The 18,042-nt window shown below is 45.4% G+C and overlaps 1 protein-coding gene across 4 annotated transcripts; it reads right to left on the reverse strand.

Annotated features, from left to right (window-relative positions):
• Positions 1–8,185: 8,185 nt before the first annotated feature.
• On the reverse strand, positions 8,186–17,561 carry LOC135081193 (serine/arginine repetitive matrix protein 2-like). Of its 4 annotated transcripts, none has more exons than XM_063975937.1 (6): positions 17,472–17,561; positions 15,044–16,074; positions 13,603–13,717; positions 12,467–12,790; positions 11,137–11,241; positions 8,186–8,568 (listed from the first exon to the last, which is right to left on the reverse strand). In XM_063975937.1, exons 1-6 carry the CDS (start codon positions 17,542–17,544, stop codon positions 8,201–8,203), a joined length of 2,016 nt encoding a protein of 671 aa, XP_063832007.1. In that variant the 5' UTR covers positions 17,545–17,561; the 3' UTR covers positions 8,186–8,200. The 4 variants fall into 4 exon arrangements, with proteins under 4 accessions (XP_063832007.1, XP_063832006.1, XP_063832009.1 ...); XM_063975936.1 differs by lacking the exon at positions 17,472–17,561 and adding an exon at positions 17,144–17,282; XM_063975939.1 differs by lacking the exons at positions 12,467–12,790; positions 17,472–17,561 and adding an exon at positions 17,144–17,282.
• Positions 17,562–18,042: the final 481 nt, after the last annotated feature.

The raw sequence follows: 18,042 nt of genomic DNA on the forward strand, positions 1-18,042 counted from the left end.
CGGCGTTCCGCCTGATTTCAGAAGCTCAGCCGTGATTCCATCATCGCCCGGTGCCTTGTTGTTTTTCAGCTGTTTGAGAGCCATTCTAATCTCGTACAGACACGTCCGGGATATCTTCGGTATAGTGTCGGGTCAATCTAGCTCTTGGGTCTTCGGCTAGATTTGTCATTTGGACAGGTTTTCAACTTCTTCCAATAACGTAAGAGTCAGCCACTGCGTTCATAACATGTTAACACCTAGGCAGCAGTCTGACAAACCTTAGTATGTACGCAGTATAATTGTAATTACTGCATTAATATTAAGTACAAGTCATCTGTTTTTCCTATGGAAACACAATATCAGTGTGTGTTTAAGTGGAATTACTGCACATATACTATGTGCAAGGTGAACTTAACAATTGTAGAAACATAATAAGAATGATGTAATTGGCACATACTGCACTATTACTGTGTAGCAAATTAAGTAAGCGCGAGTATTCACGTAATATTAAGTTATTATGTGCTCTTACTGCTAACATAGTATGTGAAGAAACCTAAAATATGTCTTTACTGCGTTTATAATAATTTGTATCTTCCGTTCTAAGATAGATAGAAAAAAACGGGTCTTTGATTCTTATAGATCGCGATGTCAGGATTCAGAATATTCAAAACAATCATAAATGCAGTAAGTGGTACTTACTGCGTTTATAAATTGTGCGGCAGAATTATGAACACATTTCAAAAAAACAAAAATCGGACACTTTAAGAAAACTCAGTCTATAATGGGTTAATTTATAAATTTGTAATAATAGGGTACAATGTTATAAATTAATTAAAACCCTAATAATTATTACGTATTTTTGACGGTCCTAAGCCCGTAAAGTAGAAAGGAAAATCTGAAATCAACTGAAGAGTATTTTAAAATAATTATTATGACTGGATAAAAAGGCTGGTACCCAGAGCCATAAAACAACAGATTAATAAGAACTAGGCCACGCCCACTAGGTTTATTCCACTTGCACCTGTAGAACGTGCGAGACAAAATTGGTTTATTGCAATTTGTACTGAAAAACCAAATTTACTAAAATCTTAGTGTACTTTCTTTATGGGAGTCTTTTGTTTATCGTAAATAATAGGTATTGTTCCCTACTTTTATCCCTGTGAATATGGCAAGAATGCAAAGTAACACGGTGTATAGTACCTATCACAATACCATAAGAGCCACATTACCTTAGCGCGTGGCGGGGCGCAGGCAGTCGCGAAGGCCTCGGCAACGCAGAGACTCGCGCTTCTGAGCTTGACGCCGGCCGCAAACCAACTTTGTTCCAATATAGCACTTATCACAACTACATAAGAGCCACATTACCTTAGCGCGCGGCGGGGCGCAGGCAGCCGCGAAGGCCTGGGTAACGCAGAGATTCGCTCTTCTGCAGACTACATCTTTGTTCCAATGTAGCACCTATTACAATACCATAAGAGCCACATTACCTTAGCGCGCGGCGGGGCGCAGGCAGTCGCGAAAGCCTGGGCAACGCAGAGACTCGCGCTTCTGAGCTCGACGCCGGCCGCAGACTACAGCTTTGTTCCAATATAGCACCTATCACAATAGCATAAGAACCACATTACCTTAGCGCGAATTGGGCAACGCAGACACGCGCGCTAACTTGCTCGACGCCGGCCGCAGACTACAGCTTTCTTCCAATATAGCACTTATCACAACACCATAAGAGCCACATTACCTTAGCGCGAGGCGGGGCGCAGACACGCGCGTTTCTGAGCTCGACGCCGGCTGCAGACTACAACTTTGTTCCAATATAACACCTATCACAATACCATAAGAGCCACATTACCTTAGCGCGAGGCGGGGCGCAGACACGCGCGTTTCTGAGCTCGTCGCCGGCCTCAGACTACAGCTTTGTTCCAATATAACACTTATCACAACTATAGTCTGGTCTGTGAGCACGTAGAAATTTGTCCAATGACCCCAAGCTACCCATCCTTATCGCTCGCGCGTAATTATGTTGCTATCGCGTTCGCACACTCACTGCGGGCGCCCGTCGCACAGTCGTGACAGCAATATAATTACGCGCGAGCGATAAGGATGGGTAGCTAGGGGTCATTGGACAAAATTCTACGTGCTCACAGACCGGGCTTTACACAAGAACCACATTACCTTAGCGCGCGGCGGGGCGCAGGCAGTCTTGAAGGCCTGGGCAACGCAGACACACGCGCTTCTGAGCTTGACGCCGGCCGCGGCTGTTCCGTCGTCACTACTGGCACTGGAACATTAATTGGATTATGAACTTTAATGCTATTAGTATAAGGTTAACATTCGATGTTGTTTTCTCCCTTAGCCGTCTTTCACAACAACACCGCGTGGTTTAGACAGAATAGAATAGAGCCCTCTTCCCGTGGATGTCATAAATAGACTAAGGAACTGCTTCTGTGAATTCGAGGGTTTTCCTCCTGCAGTGAAAATTAAATGACTTGGAGGTTCTTTAATGCTGAACAACGCAGGTATTGGACTGCAATCGCACCTGATGTTAAGTTAGAAGCAGTCTAGATTTCTCTTAGGCCCAGAACAGACGGTGAAACGCAACTGCAAGGAAACTGCAACTGCTAGTTACTTTTGAGTTGCATCTAAGTTTCTGCCATAGCGTCCGTTGAGAGACCACACATGACGCGACCCATTTGAAACTTTGAAACTTTCACCGTCTGTTCTGGGCCTTAGTCTTCCTGCCCAGTAAATGCCTATGATGATGTTTATAATGAGGGCTATCGTTTTAGCGCTCACCAGTTAGCGCCACTGTAGAGTAAGGTCCTGTCACTTGCTAGTAGCGAAGACAGTGGCGCCAACTTGTGAGCGCTAAAGTGGTAGGAGGACTATCGCATTTGCACTCATCAAGATGGCGCCACTGTAGAGTAAGGTCCTGTCAATCGCCAGGGGTGCCAACTGTTAAGTATAAAAACGTAGCCCTCATTATTATTATAGTGTACCAACCTGGAGCTGGTTTTTGTAAAGGAACAGACGTCGGCCTTGAGACGCGGAGTTGTGACGCCCCCGCTATCGAGTACGGTCGTGTCGTTGGTGGCTACAATACAACAGTAAATTAAAGATTATAAAGAACATTACATATTTATGGAAACCCCAATATTATTTGAAACATATAAGCATGCACATGTAATATTATTTAGTTAACATGGAGTAGATGGAAGATACTTAAATGAAAAGGATTATTTTTATGTATTCAGCATGTACGAGTATGTTCCATTTAAATATACAAACAAAATATGTAATTGTGATGTTTAAAAAGTGTATTAGAGATAAATGTTGCTATCACGAAAACGATTACTATGTAAAGCTAAATCGACAACTACTTGCTTCGCACATTTCACCAATTCTCTTAATAAAAATCATCGCGCTGTTACCAATTTACGTTAAATTTTAAATTTTTGTTCAATTCGCAGTACACGATCTAGTTACGACTGATTTCAAAGATTTATTAGGAGAATCGGACCACAGTTACATGTACAGTCAGCGTCAAATAGTTCGTAACACTCAAAGTGGCCAAAAAGTTGACAACACCACCTTATTCCAATAGATAAAAAAAACAAGAGTTTGAGTATGTCAGTTAACTTGTCAAAAATACTCGACACGTTTTTTTTAACTAATAAATATTTAAAGAGATAAAGCTCGTCAAAATTAAAAAGAAGAGGCACGTGACGTCAAGGAGTGCTTAAAAGAGTAGCACTTTGTGACGTCACGTGGAACTTCAACGCATTATAACTTCGAAATTACTTGTTTGATTGACAAATAAAAATACACATGTTCAATATTTTTTGATAATATAATTGACGGACTAAAAGTTTTTTTAGGAAGACGTGTTACGAACTTTTTGGCTACTTTGGGTGCCACGAACTAGAGATGGGTTATACTAGGTAAATTTGATACTAGGTGCACCTATTCCAAGTATTTATTAATACGTGATCCAAATACCTGTTCCACTTAGTACGTAGTAATTTACCATACTTGACGCGACTAGTGCGGACTAATCCACGTATTATGACTTTAAAATACAATTTTCCTGATTCCTTGGAACTATGTTCAGTAGCGGGTGCTTTAATTTTAAATGTTTCGTCAAGTTTGACACCGAAGATTTGAAACTAAGTTTTTTGTTGCATAATTTACACTCCGCTATATAACTTCCTTTATCGGTAAAGTGGTCCCATGCCGCACTACTGCCTTTTGGCGCCATAACTTGTACTCACAGTTCACAGTTTCAATAACACTCACTAAAGTCAAATAAGTTGGTAACTTCTCAGAAACAGGAGTTAAATTCTATCTAATCAACACTCGAAAACTATTCCAATTTAATCTAATTATCAAATTACTATTTCAATACAAATTATGCAATTATCACGGACGCGTGACAACAAACCAAAACAAACCTGTCGGAAGAATAAAAATTAAAATATTCAAAACCTTACCTGTGTACAAATAGAGTTTAAATTACGTAATACATCAAACACCTATTCCTATCTCACACCTGCCTGCGCTCAAATTTGTTTGTCAGACAGAGACGGAGTGAATCTCTACGTTCGCACATAAGCTTAGCGAGAAATACGCGGTGCGCGTAATACACGACTACGGATTATGCAATAATAACCTCTATTACTTTGATGGTAGGGTCGGAAATCGTGTAATTTAAAAAATACTTAGCGAGAAATACGCGGTGCGCGTAATACACGACTACGGATTATGCAATAATAACCTCTATTACTTTGATGGTAGGGTCGGAAATCGTGTAATTTAAAAAATACTAGGTGGATCAAGTATTTTAAAAATTGGAATAGGTGCCACTTAGTACTGTAAAATACCTAGTGTGTGGATCTGTTCTAGTAAATACGTCTCATCTCTACCACGAACTATATGACGCTGACTGTACCATCGGCAACAGTGTTAACTATCCATTGCCTGTCATGTCGTCTCGTTCAATCGCAAAGAATCGCCATTTGATGAGAGCGAGTGCAAAAACGGAAATGGATAGTTAACAGTGTGGCTGTGTGTACATTGTTAGCACGGACACTCACGGGTATGTGGTGGCTTCGCATCGACACCGGCACGCCGCTGCCCGCCGCGCCTCGAAGCTGTTATGACGCAACACATGGTTATGACGCGTGCGCAGCGTATACCAAAGTGACCGCTATTGTTTATGGAGGAGGGGAGAACTCGGATGGAAGATTGATGGTGAGATCGAGTCAGAAGGCTTGAAAATGCATTGAATGGAAAATTGATGGCGAGATATCCGAGGCCCGAGCAGAACTCAGCAGAAGGCTTCATTGCCTGACTTTTAAAAAAAATCTTTGATTCCTGAGGGAGGCAGGCTTATTTTATTTTAACGTAGATTAATTAGCGAAATATTGTAACAGTAAAGTAACTTTCAAATTAGCTATTAGCGATTTGTTATCAATAAAACGATGGCAAATAGGTATATTCCGTTGACGTTCAAGATTTGGTATACACTGCGCAAGCTGAGACACAAATGTTATTACAAAAATGGTTCTGGTTAACACACAACGTTAATTATAGACAATGAATTAAATATAGGACCATGAATGTTACTGATACAGCACAATTAATGTTTTAGTTTGATATAACCAACACCATAGCACAATCACAAGTATAGATCGTTTCATCGGAGTGCGGGGGTTTGATCCGAGCAATCCGAGCGTCATTATTGTAGTGTGCGTGCACAGTGCACACTCATGGATAATTTTTAGCGTGTACCGATAACACTCAGGCATTAGTGGAAAAATGGTGGGGCGTGTCTTCGTGGATGAAACGATCTATACTCAGGCAAGCCCATTTCTTATCCAGATTTACCCTACAAAGAACTCACAAATGAAAATTTCATAGCGTAATTTTATTCCAAATACTCACATCTCTGGGCGCCACCAGCTGGCTTTGGGGCCGCTCCCGGCGCAGCGTCTCAGTCCCTTGCCGCACTAACGCGGGTGTGGGCGGTACTTTGGGCGCTGTCTTCTCTTCTTCTTTCTGGAATTGTGTAAAATGGTTAGTTAAATTAGGATTCTGTAATAATTAACTTTTGTTGCTAAATCACACTATGGGCAATATGTAGCCTGATTTTCACTTCTCCTTACACCGCGCCGCCGTGTGGAAAAAGGGCGTGGAGTTCCCTGACTTCTTAAAGGCTTCCGCTCTAATAAAAAACTCGATTAAACCCACCTGCTGGTTTACGGCGAGCGTAGAGGTATACGAGATGAGAAAGAGTTTTTCCGTTGTGAGAAAAAACACGTCAATCGAGACCTACTTCGATTGTTTCACGGCAATGAAAAAGTTAGCGCCGCGAGGTGGCCTAGCTTCATAGAACTCGCTTCAAACACGAACAATTGAGTTGTGCGTGTTTGATTTTGATTTGTTAGCCCACCTGTTGCCTGGCCTCCTCCTTGGATCAGATAACCCCCCGATGGTACAGACAGCCCCAGGGGCTCCTGGATTAGATTGCCTCCCTTCCTTGCATCAGACTGTCCCCATCCTCGTTCCAGACGCACGAATCGACTGTGTCCCACCTACGGCTCCTCGACAAGCGTGTAGAAGTCCACCCGTCCCGTCGCCGTGAGGCCTCAGCCTCGAGTTTAGCGGGCAGCGGGGCGGGAGCGGCGGCGGCGCGGGAGCGGCAGGATCTTATGCGTAAAATCAAATAGACCGGTTCTCGAAAACAGCGGCGCGGCAGCGGGCAACGAGCGGGCAGCGGCGCTTGAGCGGGCAACGTGCGGGCAGCGCACTCCTTCTTTTGCCCACAATAAATCGAGCGTTAGGAATAAATTTGAATCGAAATAAAATTGTCGCCGTTGTTCAAACATTTCGTTTGCGAATAAAAACAAATATCTCGACAACACAACCCCGAACACAACATTTCACCGCTAAAGCGCCGCGCGAGCTGCCCGCTTGTTTCGAGAACCGGTCTGCGTTGCCCGCCCCGCTCCCGCCCCGCTGCCCGCTAAACTCGAGGCTGAGGCCTGAGAGACAGCGGCGTGACAAGGCGGACCTCCAACATATCTCATTTGCTCCACCGGTTCAGACTTCAGCAGACTCCCGACTCGATTGTGTCCCACCTGCGGCTCGGCGGCGAGCGTGTAGGAGTCCCGGCGCAGCGCCGTGCGAGAGGCGTACCAAGGGGAGGTCAAAGTCAGGAGAAAGCTCCAACATATCTATGTTGGAGCTTTCTCCTGACCTTATATGAGGGGGGCATATCAGATGATATGACCCCCTCCCCCGGATCAGACTCCAACCCCCTGGATAAGACAGCCCTTTTCCCCAGGCCAGAAGCTGGGTTCTGGCAGGCTCATCGGTGTGAGGTTCTTGATTTAAAAGGCACAGGCCATCTCCACCAGAAAGCTCGCTGCAATTAAGCCAACCTAGTGTAGGAGTCTACCAGTTCCGTCGCCGTGAGAGACAGCGGCGTGACAAGGCGAGGTCAGAAGAAATCTCCAACATATATGATCTGTTCCCTTCTCCCGGATTATTTCTTAAAGGTTCTAAACCTTTGTTTATCACCTGTCATCCGCTTTGCAATGAAGGGAAGTCGAACCTTAATTTCGAACTCCTATGTTCTTCTGATTAATTTCGTTGCGGGTCTAATGACAGTTTAACTTTCAACCGGGACAAACTTGACCTTCATTGGTTGGGTTTTTGTGGCGGTCAAGCTGTAGATCTTGGCTACACAGGAGTTGCAGTGGTGGGAACGAGAGGTGGAATAGTCCCTGTTCTCCCGGATTAGATTTTAGCAGAGTACTGGTCCTGACTCGAGTGTATCCCACCTGCGGCTCGGCGGCGAGCGTGTAGGAGTCCCGGCGCAGCGGCGGCGCGGGCGCGGTGGGGCTGAGCGCCGGGTTGGACGCGTCACGCCGCGCGGGACAGCGGCGCGGGACGCCTGGCTGCCTGGAGCCCGCTGCGACCTGTGTCCCACCTGCGGCTCGGCGGCGAGCGTGTAGGAGTCCCGGCGCAGCGGCGGCGCGGGCGCGGTGGGGCTGAGCGCCGGGTTGGACGCGTCACGCCGCGCGGGACAGCGGCGCGGGACGCCTGGCTGCCTGGAGCCCGCTGCGACCTGTGTCCCACCTGCGGCTCGGCGGCGAGCGTGTAGGAGTCCCGGCGCAGCGGCGGCGCGGGCGCGGTGGGGCTGAGCGCCGGGTTGGACGCGTCACGCCGCGCGGGACAGCGGCGCGGGACGCCTGGCTGCCTGGAGCCCGCTGCGACCTGTGTCCCACCTGCGGCTCGGCGGCGAGCGTGTAGGAGTCCCGGCGCAGCGGCGGCGCGGGCGCGGTGGGGCTGAGCGCCGGGTTGGACGCGTCACGCCGCGCGGGACAGCGGCGCGGGACGCCTGGCTGCCTGGAGCCCGCTGCGACCTGTGTCCCACCTGCGGCTCGGCGGCGAGCGTGTAGGAGTCCCGGCGCAGCGGCGGCGCGGGCGCGGTGGGGCTGAGCGCCGGGTTGGACGCGTACACGCCGCGCCGCGCCATCCCGCCCGTCCCTCGCGTCACCGCCGTGCGGGACAGCGGAGTGGGATTGCCTGGAGATAGCAAATTATTATGTTATTCAATGTTGCCCTATTCCTGAACAAAACATGCGAATATCAGCCGCCGTGCGAGACAGCGGCGTGGGATTGCCTGGAGATAGCAAATTATTATGTTATTCAATGTTGCCCTATTCCTGAACAAAACATGCGAATATCAGCCGCCGTGCGGGACAGCGGCGTGGGATTGCCTAGAGATAGCCAATTATTATGTTATCTTAGCTTATTTAAGCCTTGATCACACGTACCGAGCAAACGGGCGAGACAGTGCTCTCGGCCGAGTACTCGGTGTGTATGAACATTACGCCGAGTGCTCGAGTATGTAACTCGGTCACCTAATTGTCTCGACCGAGTAAACATTGTACTGTCTCGCCCGTTTACTCGGTACGTGTGATCAAGGCTTTAGGGCCGCGCATGAGCGCAAAGCACGACGACCCATTGGGATCTTTTGTGCTTCCCTTTACCTTTATTCCCACCTCATCCGCAAAAATCCTATCCATATAGTGTATCAAGTGCTTGGGTGGCTGGAACCTATTATGTTCTGGTGCCGGATAAGCCGACCCCAGCAGACCCATCTCCCTCCATCATCCCATAGCTAGCGCGTCGCATACGGACAGTAGGTGTTTAAATTATTATGTTACCCAATTCCTGAACAAAAAATGCTAATATCAGGCCTACATAATCCTGAAACCCACTGCACTACTAAAGTAAGTCCACTGCGTTTAGTTTATACTAGAGCGGCCGCCCGCAACTTCGTACGCGTGGACCCGTTTTACCCCTTAAGGGGTTGAATTTTGCAAAATCCCGTCTTAGTGAGTGAAAGAAGTGTGCTGATTATGAATGAATTCTACGTGACAAATAAAAGAGGGTGACGGCAACCTAAACATAATAGTGCATCATAACTATCTACATCATGATGATACAGAAAACTGCCACAGGAATCAGAATAGTTAAATAGATCTTAAATAGTAAATAATAGTTGACAATCTGACAATGTTTTTTTGTGTGCATGGAACGGTTCGGAACAAACTGCATTGAATCTATATTGCATGTTGTGTCAGCCTATAATTGTTGTTGCATTGTAACTTTGTTCATAATTGTTATTTTTAAGTGTACATGTTGTAATGTAACAATGTTGGTAGACCTAATAAATAAATAAATAAATCTGCAAAAGATATACATATTTTCTTGTACAGTCAGCGTCAAATAGTTCGTGACACCCAAATTGGCCAAAAACTTGACAACAGAACCTTATTCCAATTGGCATGACAACTTTTGGCTACTTTAGATGTCACGTACTTGACGCCGACTGTACCTCACATAAATAGATTGTAATAACTAGTCCGTAATGACTGATTTACACGTATTAAGTAGTTATGAAGGTAACTAAATTTTAACTTAATTTTTCGGGTAAGTTGGTGGGTGGGGCTTGTCATTTGACACATATTGACAAGCAGTTTCATAGTACACAAGAACTTGACATTTGGACATAGACTTAAAATTAAGTTAAAATTGAGTTACCAACTTAACTACTTCATACGCGTAAATCAGCCAAAAGTCACTTAAATTGTAATAACTAGTCCGTTAGAACTAGTTTATTACAGATTGTATTACGTCACTTCCTCGCTGTCGTCCCATTGTTAACTCCCGTGCATTAGTGTCAATCAACTGTAAAGCTAAGGCCACATTAGAGGGTCATTAGTGGTGATACCAGGAAGTCGTTTATAGTCTAACTAGGATAGGAGATTATATTGCCCGAAGCGTCGATAGTGTTGCTAAAAGTTGCTCTCTTATCTATGAAGTGCATCCAATATTGATATCACTAGATGCCAGTATAATATTTTTGAACTGTACTCACTCAAACTCGCAGCTAGTTACATAATAGGTAAATTGACAGAATAACAAGGTTAATTAAAGCCTTTGCATATAATAAATAATAAATAAATATCCTTGGACATTTTACACTGCGCTTCTAGTCCCAAACTAAGCAAAGCTTGTACTATGGGTACTAGACAACGGATATAAACATACTTAAATACTTTTTTTTTTGTAAATACATACATATTATACATAGAAAACACCCAGTCCAATACAAACAAATATGTTCATGCACACAAATGTTTGTACTGTGCGGGAATCGAACCCGCTACCTCCGGAATAGTAGTCCGCTTCGAACCACTACACCAAACGGCCGACCTACCTACGATATACCTACCTTCTTCATCTAAAATAGAGAAACACGGGTCTCAACTCGTAATTTTTTATACGAATTACATATATGTACTCACGGCTTGACGTTTCGGCTGCTTGTTGCAGCAGTGATCACAAGCAGACTGTCGTTGAGACCCGTGTTTCTCTATTTCAGTTGAAATTTTATAAAAAGTTTAAAATGTTATACTACCTTCTTCATCTTTGTAGAAGAAAATAGTTATCTTAATAATTCTATAGAGTTTTCTAATAGCAAAACTGACCCATTTGGCATCACGCACATTTGCACCACTATCACCCACGAATGTGACCTTAGCCCAAGCCCAGCAAACTGTTATCAAACGCGTGCTAGCTCACCAGGTATCCTGCTAAGCTCCCTATGCGAACTGTATTGCCTAAGCTTCGACGTTGGCAAACCGGTCTTCCTAGGGACCGCGGTGGGAGGCGCCATGCCGTATGACCCTGCAACATACAAAGGGTGAGACTACGTGCGAAGCGTTAACCAAGCTGTAAGCGTAGAACCCGATCGAGCTAACTGCGCATCATCATCATTTCAGCCACAGGACGGCCACTGCTGAACATAGGCCTCCCTCAATGATTTCCATATCGCCCGGTTGGTAAAGTCCGATCGCCGAGTAGATAGAATTTCGTCCAATGACCCCAAGCTACCCATCCTTATCGCTAGCGCGTAATTATATTACTGTCGCGACTGTGCTACGGGCGGCCGCAGTGAGAGTGCGAGCGCGACAGCAGTATAATTACGCGAGAGCAAGAAGGATGGATAGCTTGGGGTCATTGGACGAAATTATATGTGCTTGGAGACCGGACTTTAGCGGCCTGCTTCCAACGACTTTCTACCTTTATGAGATGCACGTTCCGGTTGCCTCCACTCCAGAGCCTTGCTTCTGTTAACTGTGCTAAAATACGTCTCTCCCTCTCACTCACCCGCAAACCTCCCCGTATTCGCCCCGTTCGTACTAGTTAACTCGATCGGGTTATATGTTAGATGTTGTGTGTTGTTGTGCAGACATTGCTATGCGGATGCACAACTAGTTTCATAAACAACGACATTTAGAAGTTTCGTTAGATCTGTTTTAGTATTTGCTGTATGTGACTGACAAGCCATTGACATTGGTAAAGACAGCATATCAAGCTAAATACTTTGGCATCTTATTTATTTTTAATAGATGCTATTTTGCAATAATAAGCTTTCGTATTATGGTTTTTAAGAGACACATGTAAAAAAGTGCAGTCTCTTTCTAAAGGTCGTAGTTTTTACACGAAATTGGGAATTAAATAAACTTAGCTTGAATATGACTCTAAGGAAATATAAAATGATGAATAGCAATGATATGAATGACTGGACGAAAATAATGAGTATTCACATTGATTATGTTCGATTTTGTGCAAGTAAACACCCAACACAACAAAACCCTAAAAACACAAGTTACAGTAAGTAAACAATCGTTATACAACCATAAACAATACGTATTACCATTTTTACACTGATCAAACCCACTAAATGTTCACACACGTTATTTTCACGCTTTCATAAAGGTCTGAGCAGACGAGAGACTATCAACGAGAAACTTTTTTGTCCTTCAATACAAAATGTCCTCTGTGACATAAGTCATTTGTCTGCGCAAGCCTTAAAAGTCACACGCACACAAAATCTCAAATTTCTTACCTGCATGCGTTGGAGACATCCTGCTAGGCGGTGACCTTTGAGGAGTAGGTCCCAGGATCTTCTTTTCGGGACTAGTCTTCGATGCTAATATATCCCTTTTGGCCGACGACTTCTTGACCATTGTGGCACTGTTTATGACCGTTGTATTGTGCATGTCATAAGTTCTCTCCATTCCTGAGGAGTTTGTGCTCGCTACCTTGGTCAAGGTGTAGGATTTGTCGTCGATCATATCGTATATGGGGGATATCGTGCTGTGCAGGTTTAGCAGGTCGTTCTTGGATCCCTTCTTCAGTGTCATTAGAGGGGTGGAAGCTATTTGTGCGCCTGCAATTTATTTTAGTTCATGTAAGCCTATTTTTAAGGACAATAGTGTAGTGTTAGTTACACCGAAGTGATTTTTTTATTTGGTAATTAATCCAAGAGTGTTATGAACTCTTGGTTAAGTCGGCAAAATAAGAAGTCAAGTGAATATTAAGTTACTACATTCTTTGGAACCTTATTGCCTTATCTTAAGGGCGACGAATGACGATTTAGGAGCCTTGCCAGACTGAGCGAATTCATTATTTTTGATACTCACAGTGGCTTCTTAGTAAAAGTTTATTTCTGTTTTCTGAAAAACGTCATAAATTGACACAAAATACATTTACCACGAGTACATGTGTTCGGTGATAAGCAGGCGAACCATTTTCATGACCCAATGACAAACTTATAATATAACCCTTTACCATCCCTATTCCATTTCCCATTATCCAACAATCAACTTGAATGATATGTGAACAACAATTCTCATTTAAGAGTTGAAGCGATCAACACACATATAGAGATCTGTATACGCTCGCCGCGCTTACTTCTTGCGTAGTCAGACTGACTCTCTATTAAATACTCTCTCCTCTATCTCGCTTGAACACATTTAGCAAGAGCGAGGTAGTTGGTTGGTTTTTGTGATGTGAAAAGTTATGGATAGCTTGAAAAAATCGAACTGTCTAAGGCGGGAATCGAAACCACGATCTTTAAGCGCGCGGGTATTTATAATTTACGAAGACTCCAAACGTTATGTGAAAAGTTGTTCACATGTCATTCTATCGATTGCCCCGCCCCTTTGACATCCTGTCACTATATTTGACATTGACACTTACGGGGGTCATGAGCGGCGGTGTCGGGCACGCTGTCAGGCGGACTGGATGAACTGAACGTGCCCGTGTCTGTGCTCTCACTTGAACCCACCATCGCGCGCTCCTGGGAACCCCATTCCTGTGCAAAAAGATAAATTAACGCTGATTAAATATTCAACGTTAGTATGGTATTTGAATGTACTAAAGCCTGGTCCGTGAGCACGTAGAATTTTGTCCAATGACACCAAGCTACCCATCCTTATCGCTCGCGCGTAATTATGTTGCTGTCGCGCTCGCAAACTCACTGCGGGCGCGCGTCGCACAGTCGCGACAGCAATATGATTACGTGCGAGCGACAAGGATGGGTAGCTTGGGGTCATTGGACGGGATTCTACGTGCTCACGGACCAGGCTTTACACAAATTACTAATAGTCCCGTTAGCCCCTCGTACTAAGCTAAATACGCTTGTGTCACGAGTGAGCTTACCACAATAGTCGAGCGGCGGCGGGGACCGAACCCGCGTTCCTCGGGTCACGAGTCGGCCAGACCCCTTCACCGTTCGGCTATCGTGTCTTAAAACTTTGACACCATTCCTAAATAATTCGAAATAACAACTTTTTTTAAAATACACTTCATTGTGGTGTTAAAAACTTAATTAATTTAAAATTACCTGTAAATATTTTTGGTTGCATTTTAATTGAAAAAGTAGTTTGATTAAATTGACAAGATAGTGACGTCACTTGCTTGTATTGCCATACAAAATCTATAGGATTCTCGTTTTAAGAAGTACGTCAATTGATTGGTGGCAGTCCTGGATCTGTCAATAGGCCGTGTAGGCCACGGCCTAGGGGCGGCAGATTTCAGATGACGCTTACTCGATTTCAGAAGATAAATAAAGATCCAACCCCACCCTAGGCTACGGGCGGCAAAACTAAATCCGCCACTGATTGGTGGTGTCAAATAGTCTATTGGATTGCAATTCAGTATGCAAAATAAAGTTATCTGCAGAAATCGTGTCTGAGCGTGAAATTCAAATCGCATTATCAAATTACTCGCGTGTATGAAAACGTATCAACGCGTTACGTGAATTTAACACCTGACAACACTTTCTGTCTGTCAAGACCTTTAGAAACAAACGAACAATTTCACTATAATTTAAGCAGTATCTACCAAAATGTCACTACATAATGCTTAAAGCATGTACTAGGTATATTTCACACACTGCACAAGTGTGAAACTAACATCCTATTGCAATATTTCACGTATGAAGAGTTTTGTTTGTTTTGTTTGACAGTCAATAGGAATAGCATATCAAGAAATTAAAGAGTAAGGCTGGGTTGCACCATCTTACTTTAACTTTGACTAATGTCAAAAATCTGTCAAACTCAATACAAAAAGCACCGGTTATCGTTATAGTCACCGTTAAAGTTAGGTGGTGCAACTCAACATAAGAATGAAATGTTACCTCTTGCTGCAGCGTCCTTTCGCTCGCATCGATCAGGTTCAACGTCGCCGAATTGATGTCGATCATCTGGTTCGGTTCTTCAGCCTTCACATACACCACTGTCGTATCCATCGAGCTCATCTTCGGAGAAGCTTTCTTGAAGGTCGCGTTCCGTTTGGGAGTCTCCCTCGCCGGCGGCTCCTCGTGCCTGTCAAAGCCCCCATTCATCACTCTCCGCCTCGACAATAGCTCTGAAGCGTTCTCCATACTCTGTCTTGGCACTGTGATCGTCTGATTCGGCAGCTGAATCGTCTTTATCGGCGACGGGTCCGGCTGATTCGGAAGCTTATCCGGCTCCGTCGGCAACGCCTTCCGAGCTAAAGATATCTTTTGTCGCGCTTGAATTATCTCATTCAACTCCTGTTTGTCGAGCGTGACGTTTAGACTGTTTTTGCCCAGATCGACCGTCCTCTGCATGCCCATGTCTTTGTAGAACGCGTCGTCCTGTTCGAAAGTCGCATTCAAGTTCTCCTTTTCAGAATCGTTGTTTCGTCTGAACTTTGTGTTGGAGTAGTGCAGCGTTATCGTTTCCGTCATATCGGGACTCGACTTCGGTATCGTTTTGGGAGAGTCTTTGTTGTCGCAGTTTTCATTGAGGACTTTGCTCGTGTCTATTTGGCAGGCTTCCTCACGTGATTTCGTGTAGCTTTCCGAATTTCTTAGGCCCGATTCTCGTCTTGTGAAGCTGTTGAAGAGTTGGCACCTTGGTCTGGCTGAGAGGAGTTTTTCTGATTGTTCCAGATGTGTGAACGTGGCCGAACTGAAGATGTTGGAATCCGGAGTGTCTGTTTTGGGTTTGGACGTGTTGGAGACGACGTAGGAAGAGTTGACGGAGCTGACGAGGCTCGGCGGGAGGGAGTCCATCAAACTATCGTTGTCTGGGTACGTGGTTTGTGAGAGGAAACTTGTGCTCATGTCCTTTTCGTCTAGAATACTTAAGGTCATACTCGTCATCATGGGATCGATGCTGTCGCGACCGGACGGTGGAATACCTGTAGAAATATAAACATTAAACATCTATTTCATCATTACTTATGAGGTAGAGGTAGGTTATGGTACACTAATAGTGGTAATTTAATTTTCAACTGGCCAAGAGACTATAATTTGAAATGATTACACGAAATCAAAGCAATTTTCAAGAGAGAGGCACGTGTGTTGCGTGCTAATACTCGTAGCGCCACTTTCTAATCAAAATTGCCAAAATTGTCTAACATTATCTTTCTTAAAAAGATGCTATTGGTTCTAAACTATGAGATTGGCATGTCTTTTACAAAAAATGCATTCTTCATGTTAGTTTCAAGACTTCCCAGAGTCCCTATGCGAGGTGATAGACTTACCAGAGTCCCTGTGCGAGGTGATAGACTCACCAGAGAGTCCCTGTGCGAGGTGATAGACTCACCAGAGTCCCTGTGCGAGATGATAGACTCACCAGAGTCCCTGTGCGAGGTGATAGACTCACCAGAGTCCCTGTGCGAGATGATAGACTCACCAGAGTCCCTGTGCGAGGTGATAGACTCACCAGAGTCCCTGTGCGAGGTGATAAGACTTACCAGAGTCCCTGTGCGAGGTGATACACTCACCAGAGTCCCTGTGCGAGGTGATAGACTTACCAGAGTCCCTGTGCGAGGTGATAGACTCACCAGAGTCCCTGTGCGAGGTGAGACTCACCAGAGTCCCTGTGCGAGGTGATAAGACTTACCAGAGTCCCTGTGCGAGGTGAGACTTACCAGAGTCCCTGTGCGAGGTGAGACTCACCAGAGTCCCTGTGCGAGGTGATAAGACTTACCAGAGTCCCTGTGCGAGGTGACAGACATACCAGAGTCCCAGTGCGAGGAGATAAGACTTACCAGAGTCCCTGTGCGAGGTGATAGACTCACCAGACAGTCCCTGTGCGAGGTGATAGACTCACCAGAGTCCTTGTGCGAGGTGATAAGACTTACCAGAGTCCCTGTGCGAGGTGATAGACTCACCAGAGTCCCTGTGCGAGGTGATAAGACTTATCAGTCTCTGTGCGAGGTGATAAGACTTGCCAGAGTCCCTGTGCGAGGTGATAAAACTTACCGGAGTCCCTGTGCGAGGTGATAGACTTCCTGCTGTCTAGAGACTCGGGGTTGAAGGTGCCGGAGCTCTCCATGAGCAGAGAGGACACCAGGCTCGGCGGAGACATCCTCATCAGCGACTCGCCGCTTTGGTACATGTTCAGACTTACCAGAGTCCCTGTGCGAGGTGATAAGACTTACCAGAGTCCCTGTGCGAGGTGATAAGACTTACCAGAGTCCCTGTGCGAGGTGAGACTTACCAGAGTCCCTGTGCGAGGTGATAGACTTACCAGAGTCCCTGTGCGAGCTGATAGACTTACCAGAGTCCCTGTGCGAGGTGATAGACTTACCAGAGTCCCTGTGCGAGGTGATAGACTTCCTGCTGTCCAGAGACTCGGGGTTGAAGGTGCCGGAGCTCTCCATGAGCAGAGAGGACACCAGGCTCGGCAGAGACATGCTCATCAGCGACTCGCCGCTTTGGTACATGTTCAGATTTACCAGAGTCCCTGTGCGAGGTGATAAGACTTACCAGAGTCCCTGTGCGAGGTGATAAGACTTACCAGAGTCCCTGTGCGAGGTGAGACTTACCAGAGTCCCTGTGCGAGGTGATAGACTTACCAGAGTCCCTGTGCGAGCTGATAGACTTACCAGAGTCCCTGTGCGAGGTGATAGACTTACCAGAGTCCCTGTGCGAGGTGATAGACTTCCTGCTGTCCAGAGACTCGGGGTTGAAGGTGCCGGAGCTCTCCATGAGCAGAGAGGACACCAGGCTCGGCAGAGACATGCTCATCAGCGACTCGCCGCTTTGGTACATGTTCAGACTTACCAGAGTCCCTGTGCGAGGTGATAAGACTTACCAGAGTCCCTGTGCGAGGTGATAAGACTTACCAGAGTCCCTGTGCGAGGTGAGACTTACCAGAG

Source organism: Ostrinia nubilalis, chromosome 19 (assembly GCF_963855985.1).
Source record: "Ostrinia nubilalis chromosome 19, ilOstNubi1.1, whole genome shotgun sequence".
In the NCBI taxonomy this organism is placed as follows: Eukaryota; Metazoa; Arthropoda; class Insecta; order Lepidoptera; family Crambidae; genus Ostrinia; species Ostrinia nubilalis.

What these genes read in the sequence shown, in the direction of transcription:
- LOC135081193 (XM_063975936.1), bottom strand. Translation starts at nt 17,279, where the DNA reads ATGTACCAAAGCGGCGAGTCGCTGATGAGGATGTCTCCGCCGAGCCTG. An exon ending in AAAGGACGCTGCAGCAAGAG is followed by an intron (nt 13,718 to 15,043) that starts GTAACATTTCAT and finishes CTTTTTGCACAG; the next exon opens with GAATGGGGTTCCCAGGAGCG. An exon ending in GGAGCTTAGCAGGATACCTG is followed by an intron (nt 8,569 to 11,136) that starts GTGAGCTAGCAC and finishes TGCTATCTCCAG; the next exon opens with GCAATCCCACTCCGCTGTCC.